Source organism: Bombina bombina, chromosome 6 (assembly GCF_027579735.1).
Source record: "Bombina bombina isolate aBomBom1 chromosome 6, aBomBom1.pri, whole genome shotgun sequence".
Lineage (NCBI taxonomy): Eukaryota > Metazoa > Chordata > Amphibia > Anura > Bombinatoridae > Bombina > Bombina bombina.
In genome coordinates this window covers 1,058,486,783-1,058,511,506 of record NC_069504.1, presented here as the reverse complement: position 1 = coordinate 1,058,511,506, position 24,724 = coordinate 1,058,486,783, and the positions used below count along the sequence as shown (strand labels likewise).

At 38.2% G+C, this 24,724-nt stretch overlaps 1 protein-coding gene and 1 long non-coding RNA gene across 2 annotated transcripts in view; one reads left to right on the top strand and one right to left on the bottom strand.

The window, feature by feature from the left end:
- LOC128662448 (uncharacterized) overlaps positions 1-5,611 on the bottom strand; it is a 60,181-nt gene extending 54,570 nt beyond the window's left edge. Inside the window, exon 1 of the long non-coding RNA XR_008402781.1 lies at positions 5,502-5,611. This is a non-coding gene — a long non-coding RNA (uncharacterized LOC128662448). The remainder of the gene's footprint in view (positions 1-5,501) is intronic.
- Positions 5,612-5,720: 109 nt separating this feature from the next.
- Positions 5,721-23,629, top strand: ATP6V1E1 (ATPase H+ transporting V1 subunit E1). Its single transcript, XM_053718877.1, is given in 14 exon segments — positions 5,721-5,914; positions 11,871-11,936; positions 12,548-12,562; positions 12,565-12,612; positions 12,614-12,663; positions 13,005-13,038; positions 13,041-13,073; positions 14,715-14,783; positions 14,785-14,805; positions 15,329-15,397; positions 15,516-15,633; positions 16,910-16,995; positions 22,535-22,565; positions 22,568-23,629. Coding segments are annotated over 14 exon segments (702 nt in total). The 5' UTR covers positions 5,721-5,881; the 3' UTR covers positions 22,597-23,629.
- Positions 23,630-24,724: the final 1,095 nt, after the last annotated feature.

Sequence of the window (24,724 nt, the reverse complement as noted above, 5' to 3'; positions counted from 1 at the left end):
TTTATGGCACCAATCTTTGGGGTTTGATTTGAAGTACCCTTTTCCTGGTTGGGTGTGTAAAGATACGGACGTCTAGGTGGTACGTCATAGGTAGCTCTCTCAGCCTTCCTTTCACGTAATCGCCGATCCAGGGTAGTACTTAATTTCATCAGTCCATTCAGGGTTTCGGGCATCTCCAAACGGGACAACTCATCTTTTAACAATTCTGAAATTCCCAGTCTGAACTGGTTCTTCAAACTAATTTCATTCCATTTGGAATCATCTATCCACATTTGGAATTCGGTAATATAGTCTTCTATATTCCTCTTACCTGTTTTAGGGATCTCAATTTCGTTTCTGCCGTCATCTGGGAATGAGAGTCCTCATATAAGGATGTCATGGCTAAAAAAAATTCTTCCAGGGAATCTAAGATTGGATGGTTATTCTCAAAATATCTATTAGCCCATGAGCGAGGCTCCCCTGGAGGAAGGAGATGGTAGTACAAACCTTGATTCTCTCAGAGTGATAAGTTTTAGGCCTTAATGAAAAAGTAATTTGCAAGCATTTTTAAAGTCTCTATATTCACTTCGTTTACCAGAAAAGGGTTGAGGATAGTTAATGTGAGGTTCAGGGACTTCTGAGCTCTTGGCTGGTAAACATTCTTTTACTAGAGTTTTAAGTGCTTTATTTTCTGATTGTACCTCAGTTAAGGCCCTGGCTAGATATTCTAATTTTTGATGAATGTTGGTGAATTTTTTTTATTTCACTAGGATCCATCCTATATTCTACAGGTTATAACCTTATAGGCCTGAAAATTCTGTGATAACCAAAAGTTATCTAATAGTGTGATAATTAGAATATGAAAAATAAAGGTTATAGATAACTCCAATAAAAACAATGGTGTTTAAGGTTTAACCTTTATGAATGAATAAATTGTAGCGTGGAGAGCGGTACTTATCTTAACAGTAGCGGTGGAAAGAAGCGTGGAGAGCGGTAATGCCTTTTAGAAATAAAGGCTGAGAGGTAAGTTGCAGCTCTTAGGTTCAGCATCTGTTTGGTGTGAGCGCGACTTCGGCGTGGTGAAAGAAGTTCCGATTGGCGGATGAATCCGGAAGATGATCCCGGTCTGAAAAGAGGTAACTGTAGATACCCAGCGGGTATCGAAGGCGAAGTAAAAGACCTGAAGGTTAAAGTAACAATAGCACAATGTGGTAGTAGCTCCACAGAGGAGCAAGGAGAAGTGATAAACAGCTTCAATTTTCAGGCCCTGATTGAGGGGTAAGCACTTCCTTAAATAGGAAGGAAGTGCTTATGCAGGTTCAGATTTAAAGGGATATCACATACATTGTATTTGGAGTTGTCCAAAAGTTAGGCAATACTGGGCAAAGGCTCAGTATTGGTTGAACTGCTATCTCCAGAGTAAATTGAGTTACAGGCAGAGCATGTATTTTTCTTAAAAAAAGAGGCCCACATACGGCAGTTGGCAATTTAGTTATTTTGGTGGCACGCAGTTACTTTTTAAAAAATGGAGACAAAGAGAAACTCCCTGCATTAGGGAAGTTACTAATGTTATCAAAAACCCAGATGTTTGTAGAAAGGCAGAACCTTAAGGCCGATTCAGAAAGCAGTTTAAAAATTATTTTAAAAAATGGGGAAGCCTGATTAGTTCTTGGACATCAGAGCAGCAGGGTCACTTTTTGAAACCTTTCCAGAATGCAGTGCCATTCTTAAATCTGATTATATCTGGTGTTTTACCCAGGTTATGGCTAACAGAGAGGGTCACTTGATATAGGTTAACCCTTTGTTTTTTTTTTTGTTTTGTGTTTGTTTTTTTCTCCTCTCTCTCTTTCTTTTCCCTTCCTTCCGCTCCCTCTCCCTCCTCCTTTTGCGTTTCGTGCTTTTTTTCCTGTTGTTGTCTCTTTTTCTTTTTTCCTTTCTGGTATTTTTCGATGCCGAGGTACGCAGATCTTCAACTTAGTAGAAACTAAATGTAAGCTAATCAGATTTTTTTCTTTCTTTTTGGAAGGATTGTTCGTAGTTTGGAAAAGTGAGGTCAAGAACAAGTGTTTTGTGTTTTTCTTTTTACCTACCTGATCTTGGTGTGGGAGAAATTTAATACACGTATGTTATATGTCATGTTAGGTAAATCTCTATATTGTGAGGTATTATTTTTTTCTGTTCATACCCACAAAGATCATATTTTTGGTTTGATTATGCTGTATTATATGGTGAACCTCAATAAAAAGAAATTATAAAAAAAAAAAAGAGAAATGGGGGGGTGGAGATTTTGGAAGAAGGGGGGAGGAATAAGGAGCTCCGTTTTGGAGAGCTTTAGCTTAAAGGGACATGAAACCCCAAATTTTTCTTTTGTGATTTTGGTAGAACATACAATTTTAAACAACTTCCACTTTACTTCTTGTCATGATCTGATCATTGCCCTGTTGCTGCGGCTCCCGGATCTCTCTCTCTGTCTTAGGAAGGCTGCGTCACGTTACTAGGCAACGTGACGCGGCCTTCCTGTGTCACGCCCCCTAACTCGTCTCAGCTTTTAAATCTCCAGCGAGACTTCTCTCTGGTGCCCGTTTGTCGGATATCTCTTCCTGCTTCCTGGCTCCTATCCTGACCATGAGTGCCTTATCCTTAAACCTGCTAAAAGGGAAATTTGACCATTGCTCGCCTGACCACTCTGCTGCCGAATCCTTAAACCTGCTTAAAAGGACATTTGACCATTGCTTGCCTGACCACTCTGCTGCCGAATCCTTAAACCTGCTTAAAGGGACATTGACCATTGTTTTGCTTTACCACTCTATTGCCGAATCCTTAAACCTGCTTAAAGGGACATTGACCACTGCTTTGCCTGACCACTCTATTGCCAAATCCTTAAACCTGCTTAAAGGGACATTGACAATTGCTTTGCCTGACCACTCTAACAGATCATCCTGATGATACTGACCTCTGTTTTGCCTGACCACTCTAACAGATCATCCTCTGCCTGCTTTAAAGTGATACTGACCTCTGTTTTGCCTGACCACTCTAATGGATCCCTCTGTCTGCTTTAAAGTGATACTGACCTCTGCTTTGCCTGACCACTCTAACGGATCATCTGCTGCCTGCTTTAATGTAATACTGACCTCTGCTTTGCCTAACCACTCTAACAGGTCATCCTCTGCCTGCTTTAAAGTGATACTGACCTCTGCTTTGCCTGACCACTCTAACGGAATATCCTCAGCCTGCTTTTTAGTTTCTGTACATTACTCCTACTTCTCATCAAGTACCTGTTCCTGTGACCCTGCATCATCTGTGAGTACATAGTTTTCTTTTCCTGCATACTAACTGTTTTTTTCTTTCCTGAGTGGGTCACATCCTGGTTTTCTCTCAGTGTGCTAGCGTGTGTATCAATTATCACTCTTGCAGTTGGGCCTAATCCTGGACTGACTCTATACGGCTGACACTTTTATTATCAGATGTGTTTAATTCTCTTGGTATCATCTGTTGAAGGAGCAGCAATGCACTACTGGTTTCTAACTGAACACATGGGTAAGACAATCGGTATATATATATGCAGCCACCAATCAGCAGCTAGAACCTAGGTTCTTTGATGCTCCTGAGCTTACCAAGATAAACCTTTTAGCAAAGGATAACAAAGAGAAGGAAGCAAATTAAATAATAGACGTAAATTGGGAAGTTGTTTAAAACTGTTCTGTCTAAATCATGAATGTCTAAATATGACTTTACTGTCCCTTTAAGGTAGTGAGAGGACATCCAAGATGAGATATGAGAAAGACAGTTAGTTACACTGGTTAGCAAGGAAGGAGATAGGTCTGGTGCAGAGAGGTAGATTTGGGTGTCATCAACATACAAATGATATTGAAACCCGTGGGACTTTATTAAGGAACCTAATGAGGATGTGTAGATTGAGAAGAGAAGGGGACCGAGGACAGAGCCTTGCGGTACCCAACAGAAAGTGGTAATGGGGCAGTAGATGCTCCAGAGAAGGCTACACTAAAGGTACAGTTAGACAGATAGGAAGAGAACCACAAGAGAACTGTATCACAAATTCCGAAGGATTGAAGGGTTTGGAGCAAAAGAGGGTGATCGACAGTATCAAAGGCTGCAGACAGATCAAGGAGGATAAGCAGAGAGAAGTGGCCTTTGGATTTTGCTGTAAGTAGGTTGTTGCTTAACATTGCTGTCTCTGTGGAATGATGGGGGAGTGATGGCATATACTAGCTTTTCAAGAAGCTTTGAGTCAAGAGGGAGTAGGGAAATAGGGCGGTAGATGGATGGTGGAGGTTGGATCGAAAAAAGGTTTATTGAAGATAGGTGTAACCAGTGCCTGTTTTAGAGATGAAGGAAATATACGGGTATTAGGGAGAGGTTAAGTATGTGTGTGAGTATAGAGGTAAGGGTAGAAGAGAGGGAAGGGAGTAGCTGTAAGGGGATGGGGTCGAGAGGACATGTAGTTAGGTGAGAGTACAGTATAAGGGCAAAAACTTCTTCCTCAGTAACAGGGGCAAAAGAACTAAATTTATGGCTATGTGGGTTTTGGATGATTATGAGCTTTTGCGGGGGTGGGAGACTGGTAGTATGTTAAGAGCTGATTTCATTTCTGATGGAGTCAATTTTGTTATTGAAGTGGCTGGCAAAATCTTTAGCTGAGAGGTTGTAGTAGGAGATGGGGTTGGGCGGAGAAGAGAATTGAACGTAGAGAACAGACGTTTTGGGTTTGAAGAAAGAGTAAAAATAAGAGTAGAGAAGTAATGTGGCTTATAAAGATTAAGGGCAGAATAGTAAGAGTTCAAGATGAACCTGTAGTAAAGAAAGTCAGCTGAACTCTGAGATTTTCTCCAGTGTCGCTCAGCACTACGGGAACATCTGCGTAGGTACAGTGATAGAGGAGTATGCCAGGGCTGAGGATGAGTGTGTGATTTCCGAGCTATGGTAGGTGGGGCCAGATTGTCAAGGACCGATGTAAGGGTAGAGTTATAGTGGCAGATAGATTGTACTATGTATACAAATGTATTAAAAAATATATAAAACTATCTTTAGGTTACATATATAAGCTGTATTAGGACATGTATGTTCTATCCCCTCTCCAAACTGATCCATTTCAAAGATAAATATTCAAAATCCAAACTATTAAGAAACCCAAACCTTTTCCGATCCCAGTTTGGATAAAGGGTTTCTTTAATCATATTAAATGTACCCTACTTATCACCAGCAGCCAGTAGCAACACAGTATCAGAGAATCCTTCATCACTGTGTGTAAACATCCTTCTCAGTCCTACAGGATAATAGTAGATTGTTTTTCACTTACCTTTTTATGCAAAACAGCTTATTTTGGCAGAACTATTGCCGATTTTGTGACAAGTAAAACAACTTATTTGGCAATGATTACTGGCAACAAAGGGGGCTATACACTAAAAACGCAAATCAGTAAAACTCATGACAAAAGTACTTTACCAGCATATTTTGCTATTTTTATATAACAAACAAATGCTATTGATTAGACTGTGACATACCGTATAAAACAAAATGTACTCATGTAATTTATAGGGAACCTGAAGAGTGTTCCCATATAGCAGCAGTTGTGCATGCTCTCCTGACACACAGGTAGGAACAGCAAGGTGACATCTGTGACCTTCCTGTGTACGTACAGGGAAACAGTTTGTGGGCGGGGTCATCGAAAGAGGCGTGTCTTTTCAGACTGGGCGTGATTAGTTTCCATGGGACCCGTCACCTGACCAGGAAGTGGGTGTTGTAAAGTGTAAGTCAGCTGACTGACGTATAAGAGGAAGAGACCGGTGTTTGCTGTCATTTTGCTTGTACCGGGTGGTCGTTAAGTCTCGGGGCTTTCTCTCATTTTATTCCTCACTCCGCAGTTACTACCCAAGTCGTCACCATGGCTCTGAGCGACGCTGATGTGCAGAAGCAGGTAAGATAACGGGCTGGTGTTGGGGGTCGTGAGATGTCCCCTGTAGATATAGGCCCAGCGGGCTATCCCGTGATCGTGACGCTGATCTAGGTTTAACACATTACCCTCACGCTATATAACCGCCCCTTATGGAGCAATAAGCGCGATGGCCGTACAGTTCTAGCTGCAGTAATTTACCATCAGTAGCATCTATAAGCCCCAACCACCAATTTTCATACAGCGAGTTCCTTATATGTGTTACTTGCTTTCTAATGTTCAATTTCTTTGATGGCTTTTACAATATCATTATATGATATATATCCCCACCAAGCATTCTGTTCAGTTAGATTGTTGTGCATTATGTTTCACGAGTCTAGATTTCATAACGTTGTTGGTCCAGTGCTGTCATGTATCCAAACATGTCCAAGTGATGCCCAGTAGGATATATTTTGACTCTTGTGTTTCTTCCATTATATTTGCGTTAAATTATGAAAAATAAATGACCCCATGTTAAAACTTGTTTTTCATCAATCCATTTATTATACTATTGATGGAAGTCTTTAATATTGGTATAATCTGGATGGTAAGCAATAATGGCATAATCTTAATTCTCCAAAACCTTTATTACCCACTGGATCAGGGGGGTCGACATTGTGTGCTAAATCATTAGTACTAGTGCAATATGTGGCACTTGTGCTGTGCATGGCTGGGATCAGAATCCTGTGCCATGTGTGGCACACTCTGGAGTGATAGCTTTTAGTGCTGTGCTTGCCACACTATGTATGGGGATCCCAAAGCTGCAGATATCAGCTTTGATGTTAAAGGACAGTAAATTCAAAATGAAATTGTAATTATTCAGATAGAGAATGGACTTTTTATCAACTTTCCAATTTACTTTTGTTGTTAAATATGCTTTGATCTCTTGATATTTTTCTGTTAAAGGGCCTACCTAGATAGGCTCAGTAGCTGCATTGCACTGGTAGCTAGTTGGTGATTGGAGGCTGTATATACGTGCTGCTTGTCATTTGACCATCAGATGCATTCAGCTAGGTCCCAGTAGTGCGTTGCTGGGCCTACTCTTTAACAAAGTATACCAGTAAATTGGAAAGTTTCTTGCTAAAGAAAATAAATATGTTCTGTCTGAATCAGTTTAATTTTGACTTTGTCCCTGGAGCTGATAGAGGGACCAGAAGAACCCATATTTCTTTCTAAGTGTAAATTTAATTCATTCTTGGGATAGCCTTATAAATATTAAAGGCATTCTTGAATTCCCTTTTTTCTTACCACCTTTATTGAGTCTTACCACCTGAAACAACCACTCTTTTCTGTAAAAGTGCTTAGGCATCTTAACCTCTTAAGGACATATGACGGAATTTTCCGTTCAGTAAAACAATTGAGCAAACTGAAAGCTGTGTCCTTAATGGGTTAATCTATTAGTATATACGTTAACAGTACAAGATAGATTATCTTTAGTATATAATTATCTAGGGTCTGCACTAACCAAAATAGTAGTATATAAAGTGTTTTTTTTCTTTTTTTTTTCTTGGGTAGTTCTTCTGTTCTCAAGTTTTATTCTTAATCTATTATAACCCCTTGTTCTGATGTTACTTTTATTGTAGAAAAAAAAAATCTTTCACTTTCTGCTTGTCCGTTTTTTTTTTTTTTTTTTTTTCCCCCCTCTTTTTATCTGTGGAACGATACCTATTTATACTGGTTATATTTATTTTGAAACTATTTTACACCTTCAATCTGCCTAAGCTTGAATTCTAGGGATTGTAAGCAGAGCAAATACTATATAACATAATTGTTTAGTGATACAACTGATTTTAAAATTTAAAATAAATGAATAAACTATTTAAAGCAGTTTTTAACAGTTACTTGCCAAGGGTGGATCTTCCCTGAACTTTCTATGCAGGGTTTTTGTTGATAGTAAATATTTTGCTGGGAAAATCTGCTCTCTTCTGGATTTGGAAGGGTACACAGAACATGGAGTATATCCAGTCTGGGCAGGCACTGATCTTTTGCGTTGTATTTAATAAATATGTTTAGTTTACACAAAAAATGTAGACAACTGTATCCTGTAAGCAAAAGGCTGTTGTTTTTTAAATGAAGCCAAAGATTAAATTTCCGAGTTTCTTCTAACCTCTGGAATATTTAATCATAATCATGGACACACCTTGGAAGTTAAAGCTCCCTGGTAGAAGTTAATTTTTCAGATTCACATAAAAATATTTGTACAGTAGGCTTAACTTTTATAAGAAGCGTCCCCTCCCACACCAAAAAAGGTTACCTGCATGTAAAGCACGGTTGAGTGTCGGATGTGTGTGCTTGGTCTGGTATATGCTTCAGGAGTCATGTGCACAAGAAATTTAACAACGAAACCGCAATGAACATGGTTGAGCCAAAAAAAAAAAATGCAACCATCAATAAAAAAAGTTCCTGATCCTACCTAGGTATGCTTTTCAACAAAGAATATCAAGAGACCAAAACACATTTAGACAATAGAAGTAAATTGGAAAGTTGTTTAAAATTGCTTGCTGTCTCTGAATCACAAAATAAACATTTGGGTTTAATGTCCCTTTTTAAAGGGACACTAACACAAACATTTTTTTTCATGATTCAGGTAGAGAATACAATTTCAAACACCATTCCAATTTACTTCTATTATCTAATTTGCTTAATTCTTTAGATATACTCTGTTGAAGAAATAGCAATGCACATGGGTGAGCCAATCACACGAGGCATCTATGTGCAGCAACCAATCAGCAACTACTGCCTATCAAGATATGTTTTTCAGCAAAGTATATCAAGAGAATTAAGTAAATTAGATAATAGAAGTAAACTAGAAAGTTTTTTAAAAAATTGCATTATCTTTCTAGATCATGAAAGGAAAAAAAATTGGGTTTCATGTCCCTTTTAAGTACAGATTTAGTCTGTACTTCCATTTTTAACATGAATTGGAATGACCACAATTTTAAGAAGTACATTTTAGAAAAAGGAACAAAATAAAGTATATAGCAAGGCGTTTTATTTATTTACATGTAATTTTAAAATTCTTATATTGCAGTCTTAAAGTGTTTAATATCTATTTTAATCTTAATAGGTTTTTAGTGACATACTGAATATGTATACGTCTAACCACCATATTTTATATCTCTGGACTCAGTGGATGTAATGAGCATATACAAATAGAGGTGTCGCATGAATTTTAGAAGGGTATTCCAGAGGAAAATAAACCAATACTGGAAAAAAATAATAATATATATATTACACACACACTTTATGTAACGTTTATTCATTTTTAAGGCACTTGTTGCAACTTTACTTTGAATAATTGCAGCAATTTAACCACCAACTAATTTTTAATTTAAGACTTAAAGGGGCATGAAACCTAAAACTCTCTTTAATGGTTAAGAGAGCATACTATCTATTTCTAATTTACTTCTATTATCAAACTTGCTTCATTCTCTTGGCATTTCCCCCTTTTTTTTTTTTTTTCAAGGAGCAGCAATACACTATTGGGAGCTAGCTGAATACATATGGTGAGCCAATGACAAGAGACATATATAAACAGCATTCAATCGGCAGCTAGCTCCTGTAGTGCACTGCTGCTCCTGAGCATAGGCAAGTAAATTACAAGTTGTTAAAAACTGCATGCTTTATCGTAATCATGAATTTTTAATTTTGACTTTAGTGTCCCTTAAAATGCAATTAGTAATAATATATATATATTGCTTTGCAGGAAAGTATTGATTATTGTACACATGAGCTGCACATCATTTTAAAATGGTGTTTCACTGGGATTGTGTGATTTTAAAGAACCAGTAAATACATTAGATTTGCATAATCAACAAATGCATGATAAAGCAAAATCTTTTTATCACAGCCCGAATTGGGCCGTATGCCCCTGTTTCTGCACGGAAACAGGAGTTAAGAAGCAGCAGCCTTAAGACCGCTGCTCCCTAACTCGTCCGCTGCCTCTGAGGCTGCGGACATGAATCCGGCCGATCTCATATGATCGGGTTGATTGACACCCCCCTGCTAGCAAATCTGCAGGGGTGGCATAGCACAAGCAGTTCACCAGAACTGCTTGTGCAATGATAAATGCTGTCGGTATTTATCGATGTCTGGCAGACGTGATCGCTACAGCAGATCATGTCCGCTAGATAAATCAGCCCCTTAGTCTGAACATCAAATTTAGTGGAGATTATTATATTTTTTTTTTTGGGACAAATTTTAAAGTTATTTATATTTCCACTCCTCCTGTATCATGTGCTTTAATATAAGGAGTTTATTATATTAACGTGATAGTAAATCCTAGCGTTTCTAAACCGCTAGGATTTACCAGTGCAACAAATAAAGGGGACTTTCAGTCTTGAAGTATCAAATACCTCATGCAGAAAATTCCTATATTTGTCTGCAGCAGAATGCTATTTTTTCAATGAGAGGATGTTTACACCTCTTAGCCAATAGCCGTGCGGGCCAGCTGGGATTATGCTGGATAGCTAGCACGCTATAGGCTAAAATCACCTCAGTGATAAAATAGTGTTCTACCATGGGCTGCCTGAGGCGCTCAGCGCAGCGAACGTTGCAGACAAAAGAACTTTAACTCTCAACGTATAAAATACTCCATGCTGAAAGTGCCCTTTATTTGTTGCATTGGTAAATCCTAGCGTTTCACAAACGCTAGGATTTAACATCACTTCAAGAATTGGCATTTCAGGTCTCTTGCCCCACTCTGGGCACCCTTTAGAATTTTTGGTTGTCTTTGCCAGCATTTTTAGAATGTGTTTTACTTTCATGTTCTCAGACTTAGCTTTACATCTTGTCTGTAATGGTAATTTACCGTAGTCAATAGTTATTACTATATGAGTGACCTTTGTGCCCTAGCTACGGAGATCCCACCAGCAGGTGCATAGAGTTGTGTTTGCTAAACACTAGTGGAATGCTGAAGGACAGTATTATGCTTGTATTGTACATCTTGCTAGGTCTCTGTGCTGGACAAGCCTCGGTTTCTGCTATAAACAGTGCTATGTTTGTTCTCATTAGTTTGTTTGGAATTAGTTTTTCATTTATCTACTACTGTCTGTAAAGTAGAACATTTGTAAATGAAGCTGTAAAGAATGGCTGTTATGTATATACGATAATCATCATATAGTTTATCTTTTAAATTATACAGCTCAATATCTTAGCAGTCCTTTGCTTTCCCCCTTTAACAGGATCCACCAACTGGGGTTAAAACAAGGTTAGTAATACAGTAGTTTTGCATAAACAACAAATGCCCGATAACAAGACAATGAAATAGCACTTATGGGCTGATTTAACATGCTGCAAATGCCACAGTTTCTGCGTGAGGCGTGCACCAGAAATATAAGTTAAGAAACAGCGATCTTAAAACCGCTGCTCCTTCATCCGCCACCCTCTCAGGCAGCAGACTGCAATCGTTTCGATCGGGATGATTGACATCCCCTGCTAGCAGCCGGATTGTCCGAATCTTCAGGGGGGGCGGCAATTGCACAAGCATTTCTCTAGGATGCTTGTGCAATTTTAATGCCGACAGTGTATGCGGTCTGCATTTAGCGATGTCGGGCAGCGGATCATGTCCGACTGCATCATAATAAATCGACCCCATAGTCTTTACTTCAAATGAGTAGTGATTTATTTTTTTTTTCTGACAAATTTTAACGTTGGCTATTTTTCAAAAATCTCACAATTAAATCTTTTGAAAGTAACGAAGACCTGAATTTTAATGGCAGTGTTTTGAGACAAGGTTCCATTAGATAGTGCCCAGATTCTCATTGTGTCTTTAAAATAACACCTCTGGTCTTTTTCTTACTAGTCTTTAATTTTAGATTTTTTTTCTTAGATATATTTACTTTATGGGACTTTGTTAAGGAGAGACTATTGTGTGTGAGTACACCGTAAATCAATTGGTTTGTATTTATCATGTGATTTATTTTTATTTTTCCATTTGCAGATCAAACACATGATGGCTTTCATTGAGCAAGAAGCCAATGAGAAAGCTGAAGAAATTGATGCCAAGGTAACTAGAATGTATATCTTAGTGTGTAACCTTTTTTAAAGGGCCATAATAATCAAAACAAATACATGCTTTAATTCATTACAGCATGTATTTTCTTCCAGCTATTAACCCTGCACTATTGTTTTTAACACCTGCAAAGGGGTTAAAATCACCACTTGGGACCCGCAGAGCACTGCTAGTTTGAGTGGAAACCTGCCGCTGATCCATGAGCAGCGCTAGTCACACAGCTCAGTTGTGCAACTGTTGCTGATGATTGGATGAGCAGTTTGTTTCCACTCAGGACTAGCAGTACTCCACAGGTACTACGGGGGGTTAAACACACAGTAGTGCAGGGATGATTATCTTAAAAATACATTCATATTTTTTTGCGACTATTCTTGCCCTTACTTCATATAGCAATATCGTTTTTATGTAAGTACATCTGGAATATGATAGCTCTCTCTAAAATGAATAATCAACAATCTTACAAACAAAACAAAAAAAAAAACAAAACTACTCAATGCTACAGAATTTGGCAGGCCTATACAAATAAATGCTACTGCTGATGATGATATTATTGTATAAAATGTTATTTGGATCAGTAATCAGTTTTTACCCTCCTTTTACTGTAGGCAGAGGAAGAGTTTTAATAGTTGAGAAGGGTCGCTTGGTGCAGACCCAGAGACTGAAGATTATGGGAGTATTATGAGAAGAAAGAGAAACAGATTGAACAGCAAAAAAGATGTACGTTTGTTTGACTTTGTGTTAACCTTTCTCTGACAAGTCAGTTACATACTGCCATTTTTGGGTTGTTAACCTTTTTTTAACCCTCTTTGTAGCTGGGTAGGGTTGGAAATAATTTTTATTAAATGTGTTGCATCCCTTGTTGGCCTCCAAAGAGTTTAAAAATTAGAATAATAAATCCCTTGACTTTTTCTTTTGGGAAAGGGAGGGGGGGTGAGCTAATTTTTATTTTAATAGAACTTACTACACTTTCTATATGTCCTTGACAGGATATTATTATTTATAAAAAAAAAAAAAATATTCGCTCTCATAAAGTATGGTTCACTGAATCCTTTTCACTTACAGACAGATGTCAAACTTGCTGAACTCAAGCCAGATTGAAAGTACTGAAAAGCTCGGGATGACCTGATTTCTGTAGGTATAGTCCAGGTGTATTTTCATTACTAACTGATAACAAATACACTTAAAGGTGTGCAGATAAACAGCCCTCTGTAATGTAAACACTGAAGTGCATTCAGGTATAAACCAAACACACCACTAAAGGATGGGAACTTTCCATTCACCACTTCACTGAAACTAACCTAACCAGAGTTTTTATTATGCAGTTTATATACACACACACTTTATCAGGGGCTGCTTTTGGCAGTGAAATAGTTACATTTACTTTACTCAACTATTTCACAATCTGAAAAAGGAACAAAAAGCTTGGTGGAATATCCAGATTTACATAATAAATAGCACAGCATTGTGCATTTAGTCTACATTAGACCCTTGGTGTTACACTTTAAATTCAAAATGTTTTCTTCATCCTTTTTTTTTTTTTTTTTTTTCTTTCTTTTACTGTACTAATAATGTAATGTGATTGGACTTTTAAAAGTAAATGCTTTTCATAATAATGTTCTCAAATCAAAGATTATTTTGAGAATATTGAAGTAAATGTGAAAGTCACCATAAAGATATGGTCTTTGCCATTATGTTGCCTTATGGCTGTTTGTGGCCAGCTAGGAACTTGTTATTACAATCTGCGCTCAGACACAACAGAGCTTTAGTATGTGTGGGATTTGTCTTTATTTGGAAGGTAAATCTACAGAATATCTAATCTACTGTAGTTGAGAATTCTGCCAACTATTCCTAATTGGCCTCAGTGGAGGAGATGAGATTCCCTACTACTTTAATTGTGTTTGCTTTTTCTGTAATTTTAAAATGAAAATTGTACTGTTCACACTCCCTCTAAGGCTGGGAGTGGATAAAGAACATTCAAGATGCTTTTACCAAGCGACCGCAAAACTTTTTTTTTTTTTTACTTTTTTTTTTTTTAATACACTACATATATTCTCGGCTAATCTCTTTGAATACATCATATCTATAATTTATTTATGTCTCATGGTTGCTTTGTGCATACTCCCAGGCACTTATGTATTTTTACTTCTGGCATTTTGTCCTACACCATATCTACGGCAAAGCTATTGACACATTTGAACCTATTGCATTCCAACTTTAAGCCATGACTTCCTTTTTACATTTGTAGTAATATTGACTTAAAGGGGGCATTAACCCCCCCCCCCCCCCCCAAATTGCTTTGAGGTTCAGATTATGCAATTTAAACAACTTTCCAATTTACTTCTATTATCTAATTTGCTTCATTCTTTTGATATCCTTTTCTGAAAAGCATGCCTAGGTGGGCTCAAGGAGCAACACTACTGGGAGATAGCTGCTGATTGGTGCTGTGTGTGTGTATATAATGGTGGTAAGACACTCTGGCTCAACCAATGTGTTCCGCTAGCTCCCAGTAGTGCATTGCTGCCCTTTAATAAAGGACAACAACAAAAGAATAATGCAAATATGATAATAGGAGTAAGTTGGAAAGTTGTTTAAATATTTTATATGCTTCTTCTGAATTACAAGAGAACAAAAAATGTTTTATGCCATTTTAAGCTTCAGAATCCTCCTATCTAATGTATAAACCTGGCACATTTCTGTTGCATCTTTTTATAAATCTGTATCTTTGTAATATGTAACATGGAACTAATGTTGTTTTCCTCTATCTGGGCACAGGATTTACTACATGAAGCCAAGCAGAGACTTGCTAGGGTGGTGAAAGATAATGCTCGTTATCAGAGCCTGTTTAGATGGACTTATCCTGCAGGTATCTGTCATTTCTGTCACTGACTCCATATACCCGCACTCTGCTATCCCTGTCTCTGACTCCCATGTACCCGCACTCTGCCTATCCCTGTCTCGGACTCCATGTACCCGCACTCTGCCTATCCCTGTCTCGGGACTCCCATGTACCCGCACTCTGCCTATCCCTGTCTCGGGACCTCCCATATACCCGCACTCTGACCTCCCATGTACCCGCACTCTGCCTATCCCTTCTCGGACTCCCATATACCGCACTCTGCCTATCCCCTGTCCTCTGGACTCCCATGTACCCGCACTCTGCTTTCCCTGTCTCTGACTCCATGTACCCGCACTCCTGCCTTTCCTGTCTCTGACTCCCATGTACCCACGCACTCTGCCTTTTCCTGTCTCTGACTCCCATGTACCCGCACTCTGCCTTTCCCTGTCTCTGACCTCCCATGTACCCGCACTCTGCCTATCCCTGTCACTGACTCCCATGTACCCACACTCTGCTTATCCCTTACCACAATCTGTACTCTGGTTTGCAGGGTTTCTATCAGCTGCTGGAACCCAATGTATTCATTCGCTGTCGTAAACAGGACCTCCCCTTAATTAAGGTAATTGTGATAAACTTGAATTGACTTGCAAAAGACTTCAAATTCAGGAGGAAATTTTTTTTTTTTTTTTTTAAAGGACGTGTGGTGAAATTTTTTAACTTGGTTTGTTTATTTTCAGGCTTCTGTACAGAAAAACGTCCCCATCTACAAGGCAGCTACTAAGAAGGAAATCAATATAATAATTGACCAAGAAAACTATTTGAGCTCCTGAAGTGTAAGGAACCATCCTGCATTTTGTAAAATCTTTCACAGCCCCCTGTATTAAAGGGACAGTCAACTCAAAATGTTTTATTGTTTAAAAAGATAGATAATCCCTTTTTATTACCTATTCCCCAGTTTTTGCACAACCAACACTGTTATATTAATACACTTTTAACCCCTGTTTACCTTGTAGCTAAGCCTCTTTTGACAGCACCCTGATCACACATGACTTTATTTATCTATTGACGTGCAGAACCCACAGGCGTGAGCACAATGTTATCTATATGGCTCACATAAACTAGCAGTCTCCTGTTGTGATAAGAGGCTGTCTATGGTGGCTTAGAAACGGGCAGAAATGTAGAGGTTTAAATGTGTGCAAAGCTGGGGAATGGGTAGTAAAGGAGTTATCTAACTTTATAAACAATAACAATTTAGTGTTGACTGTCCCTTTAAATATACCAACTACAACATTGAAAATCTCTACATTACCAACACATTTAAAGGGATGTGAAACCCAACATTTTTCTTTTATGATTTAGATATATGCAGGTTTAAACAACTTTTCCAATTTACTTTGTATTCTATAATTTGCTTTGTTCTCTTGGTATCTTTGTTTAAAAAGGATACCAAGATAGGCTTAGGAACAGCAACTACTGGCAGTTAGCTGCTGATTGGTGGCTGCACATATATTCGTCTTGGTTATTGGCTGACTCAATGTGTTCAGCTAACTCCCAGTATTTTGTTACTGCTTGTGCAACAAAGGATACCAAGTGAATGAAGTAAATTTAAATAATAGAAGTAAATTGGAAAGTTGTTTAAAATTGTATTCTCTGTCTGAATCGCTAAAGAGAAACATTTTGGGTTTCATGTCTCTTTAAGAAAATGTTACCAATAAAATAAAGAGCTCTAAGTGAATCATAAGGGACAGCAGCCACTGCAACCAGCTTGTCTCTTATACAAAGAGAACGTGATGCACTGTGTGTACAATTGTTGCTAGCAAGTAACTACTAAAGGGGGAGTGATAACGAACTGTGATTTGAGGTCCTTTTTGTTTTGATACATTTTATTATATGGATATGTTATTTAGATATTGTAAACAGAATATTGAGGATCTATCTTTGGTTACAACTGACATATTGGTCATTAAAATGTTGCAGAGTCAGGGAGTCACAAATAATAAATAAAAAAAAAATATATATATATATCTCTCTATCTCGAATACATTTAAAAAAAATATATATTTCTTTTGTAGTTTCACAATGTGCAGAGTATATTATTGTAAATAACCGTTACAACTCTTTGCCAACAGAGCGGGAGGTATTGAGATCTACAATGCAGACAAAAAGATAAAGGTGTCAAACACTCTAGAGAGCAGACTGGACCTAATAGCGCAGCAGGTAATTTTCATTTTAAAGAAACTAAAACTTTATAATCCTGTGCTGTAAATGGGTAAACTGATCTCTTGGGAATGTAGATGAAGATAAATGGCCTATTCCAATGTTCATATAGTGATTCTTTGGATAACAAGCTCATACACAGTGGTTTAAAGGGATGGGAAGTCCTTACTACTGTTGTGATTTAATATCAAATATACCTCTCTCTGTCTTTATGTTTGTTATAAATTGTGGCAAACACCAGATACCAAGAGACAAGTACATTTTACATTATATTTTATTTATTTTTATTTATTTATTTTTTTTAATTAAATTTTTATTGATTTTGTCAACAAATAACCAGTTTAACAAAAGTAAAGAAGTCACAAAAGTGCGATCTGCGCACACAAAATCATAAGGTTCACACTTTTTGATCTATTATCCACAATATTGTCCAATAACTCCAGATATCTTATGCCTGAAGTGTGGGCATCTGGACTTTGAGTTGCTTGGCAAGTATAGACCTTTATAGAGTTCTTTATTGTCCATATTCGCTCTCTGTAAGTGTTGGTCTTCTCCTTGCCCAGGTATATCAGTTAAGTTGGGGCTATTACAAAGGATTGCAATTACATTGCTCTGAACCTACAATCATTTCTAGAGTGAACCATAAGAAAGTATAAAAAGAGAAGAAAATAAAGAGGGGAGAGGGAGGGGAAAGGGAAAAGGATGGTATCCGACAGAGACATCCCTGAATTGTAGCTTGCAATAAGGTAGTGGGGCACTCGCAATCAACAGTGTATGAGGCAAACTATGTTCAGTAATATGTTCATAGCTTTCCTATTCTAATGGTGTATTTGTCATATGGGGGATCCTATGTGGTTGTGTGATAGTGATAGAATCCCAGTAGAAACGAACATCTGCGTAGAATGCAGATTTACCTCTTTTAAAGTATCCATATTCTTCACATGCAAGCATCTTGTCAGTATTTTCTAACCAGCTATCTTGTGAGGGTATTATAGAGCAGTGTTTCTCAACAGCCGGGCCGCGGCCCACTACCGGGCCACGACGGCCCTGCTGGTGGGCCGTGACCCGATATTGCCTTATAGTGGGTTAATTTTATAATTCATTGGTGTCAGTAGGATATTAATATGGAACCCACTGACACCAATTAATTATTACATAATTAAACCACTGTAAAAGAGGGGAGGGAGAGGGAGGAGAGAGGAGAGAGAGAGAAGAGAGGGAGGAGAGAAAGAGATGGAGGAGATAAAGAGAGGGGAGGAGAGAGAAAGAGAGAGAGAGAGAGGGGGAGGAGAGAGAGAGAGAGGGGGAGGAGAGAGAGAGAGAGAGAGGGGGAGGAGAGAGAGAGAGAGAGGGGGGGGGAGGAGAGAGAGAGGGGGGGAGGAGAGAGAGGGGGGGGAGGAGAGAGAGAGAGAGAGAGGGGGGGAGGAGAGAGAGAGGGGGGGGAGGAGAGAGAAAAGAGGAGAGAGAGAGAGAGAGAGAGAGGGGGGGGAGGAGAGAGAGAGAGAGGGGGGGAGGAGAGAGAGAGAGGGGGGGGGAGGAGAGAGAGAGAGGGGGGGAGGAGAGAGAGAGACAGAGAGAGAGAGGGGAGGAGAGAGAGAGAGAGGGAGGAGAGAGAGAAAGAGGGGGGAGGAGAGAGAGAGAGAGAGAGGGGAGACTGTGTGTGTGTATATGTATATATATATATATATATATATATATATATATATTTATTTATATTTCTTCCAAACCTACTGCAACCCACTCCCGATGCTTACCGGGCCCTGGACCGGTCCGGCTAAAACTTACCGGGCCTTGAGGTCACTTAGGTTGAGAACCACTGTTATAGAGGACTTCCAGTGTAGGGCGATCAGTGTTTTGGCGCTATTGAGTCCTATTCGTATCAATGTCTTTCTAATTTTACAGCGGAGTGGAGGGGTCTCGTTTAGTAGGATCAATTTTGGGTTTAAAAGGAAGTCTGCCTCTGCCTCTGCTAATTTCCCCAATGTGGATTCTATTCCTTTCCAAAATGAGTGTAGTTTGGGGCATGACCACCACATATGTAATGTGGTGCCTCGCTCGGTGCAGCCTCTCCAGCACGAGGGTGAGGAGGTAGGGTAACTGTTATTTAACCTAACTGGTGTCAAGTACCAGCGCATAAGTACTTTGTAATTGAGTTCAATTACTTTAGGTGAGGTGGAGGAGGTACGTGTGTTTCTGTAGATTTGTAGCCACTGTTCAGTATCCATATCTATGCCTAATTCTTTATGCCATATTAGCTGTATATGGGGGGAGTAGGAGGGGATTGTGCGTTCTGGAGCATGCCCTTAGCTAGTGATAGTGTACCTCTGGTAGTGTTCCCCTAAGGCATGTTTGTTCAAAAAGTGTCGGTAATCTAATAAGGTTTTCTTTATTGGGAGTAGTCTGGTATAAAGTGTCGTTACTGTGCATATTTTAGCCATGAGGCAAAGGAGCCAAATCAAATTGGTGAGATTTCCTCTCTGGGTTTTAGTTTGCCTTGTGTATGCAGGAGTGCCATGGGACAGAGTCTAATAGTTCAGTAATTGGTGTGTCTTTTCTCCTGTTACCGTATCCCCCCATTAGTCTATGTGGGAAAAATTGGGGTAAGCGGGGACACAAGTGTGGACAGGGCCTGATGTAGTCTTATTAAGTGATCCCAGGTGTTGAATATGTGCCGGTAAAGTGTGGATGATTGGCAAGCAGGGGTGCGCTGGCTTTAGGGAGCCAGCATAGGGGACCTGGGTTGGGGGATTTAAGTAGCTGAGAATCAATCGCAACCCCATGCTTTGGAGTCTCTCCTACAGTGCCAATCCAGGATTCTCTGCAGTACTGATGCGTGATAGTATAGGTTTAAACTCTGGTAGCCAGTCCCCCCATTTTGGAGGGATCTATACATGTTCCTCGGGCGTGACCTCCCCCACACAAAAGTATTAATGGATTTTTGAAGTTGTTGTATGAATGTCTAGGGAGTGTAATTGGCATTGCTTGCAATATATATAAGATTTTGGGGAGTATTGTCATTTTGATTGATTGTATCCTGCCCACCACGACAGGGGCTTCTTCCTTCAGGAGGATAGGGAGTGTTGTATAGAGTGTAGAGGGGTCGGTAGTTTAGGGCAAACCATTTCGAGGAATTAGAGGATAGCATTATGCCTAGATATTTTAGATGTGAGTATTGGATTTTAAACGGACATGATGGCGTGAAGGCTGCGAAGGTACTGGCGGTCATTGAGATATTCAGGAGTTCAGATTTTGAATAATTGATATGGAAATGCGAGAATTTACTGAAATTATCAAATTCCAGGGTCAGGTTGGGCAGTGATATGTCGGGAGGAGTCAGTGTGATCAACACGTCATCTGCAAACATCGCTAACTTGTGGGAGTCTGGACCGATTGGGATGCCGTGAATTTCTGGGTTTTTCCTGATATGACAAGCTAAAATCTCCATTGTAAGGACAAAGAGAATGGGTGATAGTGGGCAACCCTGCCTAGTCCCGTTATTTATGTTAAAACTGTGTGATAGGACCCCGTTTGCGCGGACCTTTGCAGAGGGGCCATTATATAGATGGAAAATTCGTTTAATCATTAGTTCCCCAAACCCAAAGTGTCTTAGTGTACTATGCAGAAAAGGCCAATTCAGCCTATCAAAAGCCTTCTCTGCATCAGTGGAGGCCAGGACGGCAGGGATCTGTTTTGTTTTAACGTATTCCATTAAATGGAGAACTCGAATCGTATTGTCTCTGGCCTCCCTGAGTGGCACGAAGCCGGCCTGGTCTACATGTACTAAAGTTGGGAGTATTTTGCTGATCCGGTTTGCCAGTATCTTGGCATATATTTTTATATCCCCATTTAATAGGGATATTGGGCGATAGTTACTTGGTTCTGTGGGAGGTTTACCTGGTTTGGGTATAACAGATATTTTATTTTTTTTATTATCAGAAATTTAATTTCGACTTCCCAGTTAGCTGTGTGTGTGTGTGTGTGTGTGTGTGTGTATATATATATATATATATATATATATATATATATTTATATATATATATATATATATATATATATATATATATATATCTCTATCTTTTTCTCTCTCTCCCCATTTATAATGGCATTGCACATGCTCAAATGAAAATCTTGCCAAATCATTTTCACAATGATGGGGGTGGGGGGGAAACTCAAACCTTTTTTTAAGATATTACCATTTTAAAACCTTGAGTAAATCTGCCCATATACAAACGGTATTCAGATTAACACTTTTCAAGAAACGCCACTCTATCCATTTGCAACACACACGACTCATTTTGCTTTTTATTGATTGATAGCCATTATTGACTGGTAACATTTCTTTGTGGGGATTACATTTTATTGGGATTATCAACCCCAGCTTTGACTTAAAGGGACAGTTTTACCTAAACGTTCTCTTTTAAATTGTTCCCAATTATCCATTTTACACCTGCTAGAGGTGTAGTAAATTGTTTACAAATAGCTCCTTAGCCTTTATATTGGAATTTGAAAGAGCTGATTTAGCCTGTAGCTACCTATACTGAAGTTTCCTCTATATCTAGGTTATAGGCTATTGACAAACTATGTAAACACAGACAGCAGAAGGAAATTACACTCACAGTGGGAGGGTGGAAGAGCAAAAGCTCTAAAATGTTTGTTTTTGATTGTTCTTTCTAAGTAGTTGTACAGAGATGAGAAAGTGATGCATTTGAGTGATACGATAACTAGAGTCTGATCTGTCAGCAAGCCTAGTTTGATGGGATTGTGGTTTAAAGAGCAAAATCCAGCTATTTATTTTGCAAAAAGAAGCATAAATGAACAATTTCTCATATTGTATATGCTGCAGCCTGTATAAACCAATCACAGAAACTCCTTCAGGGGAAAAAAAACCTTTACAGTGGAACTATCCCTTTTTAAAAAGAGACTGTGATTTGCTTTGTTTGAACAATAGAAAAAAATTAAAAAATGAATGGCTGATTACTGTTTTGGAAAGATTGGAATCCACCCCTTTGTGTGAGCACTAGCTGTAATAAAATGTATGAAATGTATTATAATAATCTACATGAGTTTGCTGTTTTAATGTAATGAATATAATGCTTTTGATGTAAATACATTCCTATTGTTCTATTTTATCTTTTGCAGAGGTCAGTCTGCTCCTTACTTTATGCTATTTAGATATACCGTATATTTTGCAATTTACCATTGGTTTCCTTTTGTTATTGGGAAAACCAAATAACTTTTTTTTTTTTTAAAACTTCTAGTGTTTGCCTACAGAGCACATGTAAATATACAGTATATATCCTCTATATTTGGTACTGCATACTCTGGAGATCTAGACTTTGATAATGCTCTTTCAATGACTGAAATACAATTTTTTTTTTTTTTATTTTTTTTTTTTTTTTTTTTTTTTGGTTTTGTATTTACTGTTATTCTGGTTTGTGAAAATTCAATTGATCTGTGGAAGCATAAAACATTAAAACCTTTAAAAGAAATTTTAGTAATTTGTTGCAATTTTTAATAACTTTTTGTTTCCACCATACAGATGATGCCAGAGATCCGAGTAGCTTTGTTTGGGCCAACACAAATCGAAAATTTTTGGACTAAGAATATTGCCGGGCTAGAAATCTATCCCACTGCCATATCACTGGGATGTAAAGAGAGAAAAAAAGATCTATATATTTTATGTTGCTCATCTTCGTGTATGTCATTTTTATTAGTATTTTGCTATTTGCTTTAAAAATTAGACCTGTATTTTATGTGTGTAAATAGTTGTGGCCTGTGCAAAAGGAGAGTGTTCTGCTCTGTTGGTCAGTATTTCATGTGGAGAGTTTGTTCAGCCATCTAATGGGGTTAAGAGAGAAACTCAAAGGTGCTATTGGATCATTTAAATTGTTTGACACACCCAAGTGTTACCCTAATAAACATTCCTTTTGTGTAGAGAAAACTACAATACCTTCAGAGTAAAGATAGAGGTATCTAATAGAATATGGTGTGTGCATATTCAGTAACCTTTGAGGCAAGTCAGTTTCCTCCTTGTGTATAGTCTTAAGTGATCTATCCAAGAATATAGTGATATAGAGCTTTCTAGCGGTTTTAGCCTTTCTGTTGCACAAGAGAAGCTCTTTTAACAGCTTGTCTGTCTGCTGTTATCCTATAGACCTCTTGTTGTGAGGAAGCCCTGGGCATTCATGACTTTCTAAGTCACAAGACGTTACTAGTCTTGCTCATGTGACTTTTCTCAATATGTTCAGCCTGATAATTTTGTTTCCTGTCCCTTTAACCATCTCTTAGATTTTGCATGGAAGCATAAATGTATTTTGGTCTGCAGTACATGTTGGCACACACGGGTCCGCTATATTTTGTTTCAGCTTTACGAAGATTGTGACCCACGGCACTAGATAATTACAACATAGGTTGTCATATAAATGTAACCCACAAATACTTGCTGATGGCTGCGTTTCCTGTGTCACTAGCATGCAGATACTGACCCATACTATCAATGGCTTCAACACACACAGGCAAAATCCTGGTTTTTATTATTCTGTATATGTGGCCCTCCAAAAAAACCTTGAGTCTTGTTTCAGTGTCTGATGTAAAAAAAGTCTTTATTTATTATAATAAAGCTGTGTGGTCCTTTTCCTGGATTATTCTGTGTACAATTTATTTTGTTCTATAATAAGCAAGAAAGCTGTGCACACTCAAAACCATTCAACATGAAATAAAGAGTTCAAGTGATAATGGTTACCCAAAGGCAAAAAAAAGACACTGCAGCTACCGTACCACACTAAAGGGGACATTTGAAAAAAAAAACTGTTCTGCTTTTGTAAAAATCACTATTTACATATTTGAATATTTCTGCATAAAAAGGTTAACGTTTTAAGCTGTCTATTTTTAAAGTTAAAACTACCAGCAAATTTGTTTGTACGCCATTCAACCCTAGGTACAATATTGCAAATTGGCTAGTAAGCACAACCAATTAGTGTATATAGTAACACACCCCAAAAGCATACATAAATATTAATCTAAAAACAAAAAAGGTGAACTGCACTCTTTGTATTTGTGATTTATAAACAAAATGTATTCACTAAAAAGTATTTATTTACATGGATGTTTTGTAATATCCTGTTCCTAAATATTTACTATTGCTTAATTAGTGTCCTTAACACATAGTTAATATTTGGATTACATCAACAGGACGGGCATGTATGTTAAAATATAAACGCTACGTATTACCCTCTGTTGAATAGATGCTTAGCATGTGCTATTCAATATAAACAAAAAGGGGCAGGTGTTTATAAAGTGTCTCCATCTAAATGGAAAATTGCTTTGAGTAAACAGACACAGGGTGGTGTGTATATGAATAAACATATGCCCCAATAATGGCTTTATAGGTAAAGATACGTTATAAGATCAAAACCACATACCTATTCTTACTGTATATACACAAACCACTACAGATCTTTTATATGAAACTAAAATAGCATTAAGTACCTAAGACATGACTATAATTTATATTGCCCCTATAATTATAGGAGTGTATTCTGCAGAGATAGTCATGTGAAAAAGAAAGTACACCCACTTTGAATTCTATGATTTTACGTATCAGGACATAATCATTTGGTCCTTAGGTCTTAAAATTGGGTAAAAACAACCTCAGATGAACACTAACACATGACATATTACACCGTGTCATGATGTATTTAACAAAAATAAAGCCAAAATGGAGAAGCCA